At 65.8% G+C, this 6,556-nt stretch overlaps 1 protein-coding gene across 1 annotated transcript; it reads left to right on the top strand.

The window, feature by feature from the left end:
• Positions 1–2,287: 2,287 nt before the first annotated feature.
• Positions 2,288–5,588, top strand: SLC25A1 (solute carrier family 25 member 1). The gene is made up of 9 exons (XM_024120471.3): positions 2,288–2,858; positions 3,113–3,220; positions 3,289–3,388; positions 3,474–3,612; positions 3,991–4,075; positions 4,219–4,323; positions 4,415–4,530; positions 4,607–4,680; positions 4,909–5,588. The coding sequence occupies exons 1-9, from the start codon at positions 2,288–2,290 to the stop codon at positions 5,021–5,023; spliced, it is 1,413 nt and encodes a 470-aa protein (XP_023976239.2). The 3' UTR covers positions 5,024–5,588.
• The last annotated feature ends 968 nt before the right edge of the window (positions 5,589–6,556 follow it).

The raw sequence follows: 6,556 nt of genomic DNA on the forward strand, positions 1-6,556 counted from the left end.
CCATCAGTGATCCTTCAGGGTGAGCGGGCGGCCATCCCCACGTGCACATGGATTGGGTGTGGAGTGACAGAAGCCGAGGATGACTGCTTTGGTGCTTGAACATCAGAAACAGAGGGTTATCATCACTGATGGGGAAGACTAAAGCAGAGACGGCTGGAGGGCAGGACAGGAGTTTGTCTGGGACAAGCTGAGGGCGTTCGAGGGGGGCTGCTCAGGCGGTGGGGGGCCTGGCCAACTGGACAGTGCTGTGAGGCCGAGGGCCCGGACAAGAAGGCCAGGGCCCCTTTCCGAGTGGAAAACCGGGACCTGGGCCTCTCGACTCATCCGGGAAGCTTGAGGGCCAACCCTCCTGGAACAACCCCCTGGGCTCTCCCAGGGGAGTCCATGGGCCCAGCTCAGACTGTTCGGCTCCTCGCCTCAGCCCTGCTCTCATGGAGGGAGGGGAGGGCTGTCTCTGCTTGGTCCGGGCTGGTCTGGTCTCCCAGATCTGAGTATGTGCCAGACACATGACTTTCTTCTCACCCAGGTGCTTGTTTGGAGTCCCAGACACACAGTTGCTCTTGTCTGGAGAACACAGTGTGTCCACCCTGCAGCCCCATGGCTACGCCTCACCCTCTTCCCTCCCTGTCCATGTGTCTGCACAGTCCTGTGAGCACTGCACGGGCAGCATCTGGGAATGCCTGGAGGAAGGGTGGGAGGCAGCTTGTCCTCAGATGGCTGGGGTGGGCGGTGAGTCCCAGGTGTCAGGTGACTGGTCTCCTTAAGAAGGATGGGCAGCCTGGACTGGCTGAAAGCAGGAAGCACTGCCTTGTCTTGGCAGTGTCCCCATGTTCAGAGGAGGACTCAGCTGCACCCATGGACTGCTGTCACTGTCCACCACTCCGGTGCCTTGGCGGCCAAGTGCCCACTTGAAGGCACAGGGCTACAGCAGCGGCTGGGGTTCACCAGGGTCCCCCACCCCATCTCCGCCTGGTTACAGAGGTCATGGTGGGTACCCCGTGTGCCCGGCCTCAGCTCTAACTCTCCTGGATGCTGTGTGCTTGCTGCCCAGCCCGCATGCAGCCTGTCAGGCGGGCACTCGGCACTCCCTCCTCTTTGCAGGTGGACAGACTGGACGCCCCAGAGAGACTGTGGCAGTGAGAGGAGCACATGGTGGCACCTGCCCCTCTCCTGTTTGGTAGGGGGCAGCCCGTAGCCCCTAGTCCCCTGTCCCCTGGGGAGGGGAGGGGAGTGGAGCAGTGATTGACACCACGTGCCCTTCCCTGGCTGGGTTTCGGGCAGGGTGGGATGGACGGGGAGGACAAAGGTCAGTGCTCCAGGACTGCTGGACTGGCATGGCCTCATCTTCCCAGATTTGCATGCCTGGCGGCTGCCCAGCCACAAACACTGCTGTCACCCCCTGGCCCCGGGCAACAAGCCTCCGCTTGCTGTGCACTGGAAAGCTGCCTGGACGGCCTGGCCGTGAGCAGACAGAGCGGTTGGTGTCCCCTGCACAGAGGCTGCAGGAGGGACACAGGCCTGAAGTGTGTGGGCAGGCAGCACGGAGCCTCAGGGCTCCCACACCTGTGTCCTCCATACTCAGGCCCACCCAGCATTAATGTCAGTCTGTTTCTTAATATTTTGATGGGCATGCATGGATGCAGCCCACTGAGCTAAGTAGGTGTCTGTGTGGGGACTAGGTTACAGCCTGGCCAGCCCTCCAGGGGCCCCACAACAGCAACTCCCACCATCCCTGCAGCCTCTGTGTGGTCTGGGCTGGCCTGAACCCTGCTCCTTGGACCCCTGGCCACTCGGGGGCAGCAGAAGTCCTCACCCTGGGCCTCTCCTTCCGCAGGCCGCCTTTACGCCGACAGCAGGCCCGCTGCAGGCCCGACCTGCCAGATTCCCCGCCGGCTCCCTTGTGCAGCTTCCGCGGGTAGGGCGCCGGGTGCAGCACCCTCTACGGGTCACTAACCTCCCCAAGGAGCGCGTCACCCCAGAAGCGCAGAGAACCCACGGGAGGCGGGACGCCTGGACGTCATTTATTTTGCTGGAGCCCAGTGATGGCAGCCTCCCAGCCGCCCGGAGCGGCCACTGACTGCCCGAGGCAACCGCTGCGGCCGCCGCGCAGAAGGTGGACTCCGACCTCCGGGCCCTCTGGCTGGAGCCTGCACTCTTGGGGAGTCGAGCACAAGTACTCCCAGGAGCAGGGGAACGGCGCCCTGTCCACTCCGCGCTGGCAGAGCTGCCCCCACCCCCCGGGTCACTTCGCGGACCCGCTGGACAAAACGTGTAACTCGCACATTAAATGAAAGTCTGTTTATCTCGGCCGAGCTTCCCCGCCGGTGCTGGCGTGGGCGGGAGGGGCCAGAAGAGCTGCGGAGCCCCTTGTTGGGGGAGGGCGGTGAGCAGGGCTTGTCAGGGGTCTTCTCCCCACCGTGTGCGCCGCCCGGAGCCCGGAATCCTGCGGCGGCCTCGCGGCGTGTTGGGTGAGGGGCGGCCCCGCCCTCCCGGTAGGGAGGGGGCGGCCCCACGCGCCCCGAGGGCGGGGCTCTGGGGGCGGTGCCTAGTCGGGCCCGCGCGGCCATTGGCTGGGCCGCCGACCCACCCGGCCTTAGTTTCCCGCGGGCTCCGGGCGGCCCGGGGGCGGGGCCGGGCTCGGACTACGCAGGGCGGAGCCCCGGAGGGACGCGGCCGCCCCGCCCCGGCCCATAACCGGAGCCGCCGCCGCCGCCACGACCGAGCGCAGGAGCTCGGACCCGAGGCCGGCGCCGGGTCCCCCACCCCGCCCGCCATGGCCGCGCCCCGCGCTCTGGCGGCTGGCGCGCCCGCGCCTGGGAAGGCCGCACTCACGCACCCGGGGAAGGCGATCCTGGCAGGTGGGGCACGCGCACGCGGACCCCGACCCCCACCCGACCCCGCCGCGTTTCCGGGTGGGCCCGGGACACCGGCTCTGCCGCGCTTCCGGGCGGGCCCGGGCCCCTCCGCGTGTCCCCCGGGCGTCCCGCTAGGACCGCGGGAGGGGCGTGGGCCCGGCTCCCGGGCGGCGGGCAAAGTCCGGGCGGGGGAGGGGCACGCCGGCCGGGAGGGGGAGGGGTCTCAGCACGGTCCGGGTCTCGGTCCTTCCCCGCAGGCGGCCTGGCGGGTGGCATCGAAATCTGCATCACCTTCCCCACCGAGTATGTAAAGACGCAGCTACAGCTGGACGAGCGCTCGCACCCGCCGCGCTACCGGGGCATCGGTGAGTGGGGGCGGCCGGCGGGGGCGGGCAGGCCGGCGGGTGGGGTCGCTGACCACCCCCTCCCCCAGGGGACTGCGTGCGGCAGACAGTCCGCAACCATGGCGTCCTGGGCCTGTACCGCGGCCTCAGCTCCCTGCTCTACGGCTCCATTCCGAAGGCGGCTGTCAGGTGAGGCGGGCTCGGGGCCCCGGGGCCGCGGGAGGGAGTCCAGGACCCGCGGCGGCCCCTCTCATGCCTCTGCCTCCCACCCCAGGTTCGGGATGTTCGAGTTTCTCAGCAACCACATGCGGGACGCCCAGGGACGGTTGGACAGCACACGCGGGCTGCTGTGTGGCCTGGGCGCTGGTGTGGCCGAGGCCGTGGTGGTCGTGTGCCCCATGGAGACCATCAAGGTGGGCAGGTCTCGGTAGGGGACAGGCGTGAGAGAGTGCTGGGGTGGCCGGGGTGGTGGTTTTGTGCCCGGTGGAGACCATCAAGGTGGGCAGGGGTCTGCCTGGGAAGCCTGGAACAGGAGGCCCGCTGCAAGAGACTTCTGTTGACTGGACTCTACTCTGGAGGCAGTGGGAAGACAAGGTCTTAAAAAACTTACGAGCACAAACCATAAGGTAACACGTGTTTGCTGCCTAAGTTGTGGGAAAAACCAGCAGACATGACGGCGGAGGCTCCTCGGTAAGGCGGCCCTCTTGCTCCTGGGGCCACGTGTCTCAGAGGCCAGGTGTGCCCTCGCCCTGACCCTTGGGAGCCAGCGCCTTTGCTTCCCTCTTTCTCAGGTGAAGTTCATCCATGACCAGACCTCCCCCAGCCCCAAATATAGAGGATTCTTCCACGGGGTCAGGGAGATCGTGCGGGAACAAGGTGAGCCACTCAGCCTTCCCCTCAGGTGGGGTTAGGAACCTGGGTCCAGCTGGAAAGGGCCAGCACCTCCCCTTCCTGCCTTGGCGCTCCTGCGGGCCGGGGCCTGGAGGCGTCAGTGTGACCGCAGTGCCTGCCCGCCCCAGGGCTGAAGGGGACATACCAGGGCCTCACGGCCACCGTGCTGAAGCAGGGATCCAACCAGGCCATTCGCTTCTTCGTCATGACCTCCTTGCGCAACTGGTACCGAGGTGCGTCTGTGCCCCAAGACCCTACCTCCAGGCCTGGAACCGAGCCCTTGTCCTCCGTCCCCTTCTGACCGCAGCCCTCACGCCCATCCAGGGGACAACCCCAACAAGCCCATGAACCCGCTCATCACTGGTGTGTTTGGAGCCATCGCGGGCGCAGCCAGTGTCTTCGGGAACACTCCTCTAGACGTGATCAAGACCCGGATGCAGGTGGGGGCGGGACGGGGGCGGGGCCGGGAAGGGGTGGGACTGGCTGCTGAATCTCGCAGCTGCTGCTGTTCTGCAGGGCCTGGAGGCGCACAAGTACCGCAACACATGGGACTGTGGCCTGCAGATCCTAAGGAAGGAGGGGCCCAAGGCGTGAGTGGGGGAGGGGCAGGGCTGCCGTCCCCACCCCAGGCCCCCGCCTTCCACCTGGGCCACACCCCACCTCCTGTCCACCCACCCCAGGCCCTCCCCTTGTCCTGTCCCCAGGGAGTCTGCTCTTTCTGCTCTTGCTCCTCCCTCCGATCTCTGGACACCGCCCCCCCCCCCACACACACTTTCCAGACACACTGGCTTCATCTTCTCTTCACCCTCCCCCCTCAGGTTCTACAAGGGCACCGTCCCCCGCCTGGGACGGGTGTGCCTGGACGTGGCCATCGTGTTCGTCATCTATGACGAGGTGGTGAAGCTGCTCAACAAAGTGTGGAAGACGGACTGAGCCCCGGGGTCTGCGCATGGGCTGCCCCCAGCGCCCCCTTCTCACAATTCCAGTGCAGTCGTGCCAAAAGGCCCCCTTCCCCTGTCCCTCACAGTCCATGGCCCAGGGCTGTCCCCTGTGGCCGTCGAGTCCATGTGTCCCCTGTGGTCTGTGTGACACCACCATGGTGTCCATGTGTCCAGCTGAGACCGGGTTTTCCTCTGGCCTGTGAATCTGTGCCCACTTGTCCACGTGCTTACTCGTATGCCTGTGTTTCATGTTTCGTGTCCTGTGACCCTGTGCCCCACTTCCCGGGGTGCCCGTGTGGCCTGGGTCACGGCCCTGTAGCCATGGCCTGGTCCCAGCCCAGTGCCTTCCACCCTGGGCAGCAGGGGCATCACCCCGGCCTACCACAGCTGCCTCCGGGCCTCAGCCTGGCCTCACTGCATTCCAGGGGCTGCGTACCCCCTGCTTCTCCCGCCACTGGCCTTAACCAGCCCTTGGGCCCTCCCTCCGCCCAGGACAGGGTGGCACCTGCCACTCTCAGGACCACCCTTCCAAGGCAGAATAAACTGGATCATGTTGCAGCCTCTTCTCCCTGTGTCAGCCCATCTGTGGGTGGGCAGTGGTGGCCACGCCTCTGCCAAGGGCAGGCCCACTCCTCACCCGAGGACCCTGTTGGGGCCAGGCAGGCTGGTGGGGAAGCGAGCTGTGGCCACAGTGTTAGCCCCTTGGGAGGCCTGGCACCAGGCCAAGGAACATCTGGCCTCCATCCAGGCCTTGCCTGTGGCCTGGGGGCAAAATCCTTCAGGGTCACCTGGCAGGCAACATTGAGTGGGCAGAGGAGAGCTGCCCCACGCTGGTGGCTGTGCCTGGAGACAGTGTTCTCGCGGTCTTGTCTGTCCTGCAGCCTGTGGCCCAGCCCAGCTTACCCCCTCATGGTTTCCCTGTGATGTCTGCTCAAGGGGCACTGCTTTGGGGTCACCAGTTTTTGGTCCCCTGAGACTCTGAGCAGGAGATCCTTTTCTTAATCCTTCACTTAGGGTGGGAGGTAGCAGCCCTGGGGCAGGAAGGGGTGGGCACTTAGAGCCCTCACCCCACAGCTCTGAACCTCAGGAAGGTGTTCCTCTTGCTGAAGACCCCCTATCCCAGGGCCTAGGCACAGCTGGGAGCCCAGCCCAGCATGGGGGCCAAAGAATCCTGAACTGGAGGGCCCCTGTGGCCCAGATCTGGCTGGGAACCACCACCCACAGGCCAGGTGGAGGAGGTGTGAACAGGATGGGATAAGCCAGTGCCCCAGGCTGTGAGGGGGCGGAAGGACCTTCCTGCCCAAGGGACTACAGGCAAAAGCCACACAAAGGGCTTAGCTCAGACTGGGAAGTAACCTGCCTGCAGGAGACTCCCAGCAAGCAGGTCCCATTCCTGGAGCTGCTCCTTCTGGGAGAGTCCCCCACCCCAGCAACCTCACACAGCACCTGGTGTCTGGGGCAGATCTGGGGGTCAAGGGTGGGCTTGAGGGTGCAAGAGAATGTGGTTTTGAAGGGCAGGCTGTGT

Source organism: Physeter macrocephalus, unplaced genomic scaffold (assembly GCF_002837175.3).
Source record: "Physeter macrocephalus isolate SW-GA unplaced genomic scaffold, ASM283717v5 random_372, whole genome shotgun sequence".
NCBI classification, from domain to species: Eukaryota; Metazoa; Chordata; class Mammalia; order Artiodactyla; family Physeteridae; genus Physeter; species Physeter macrocephalus.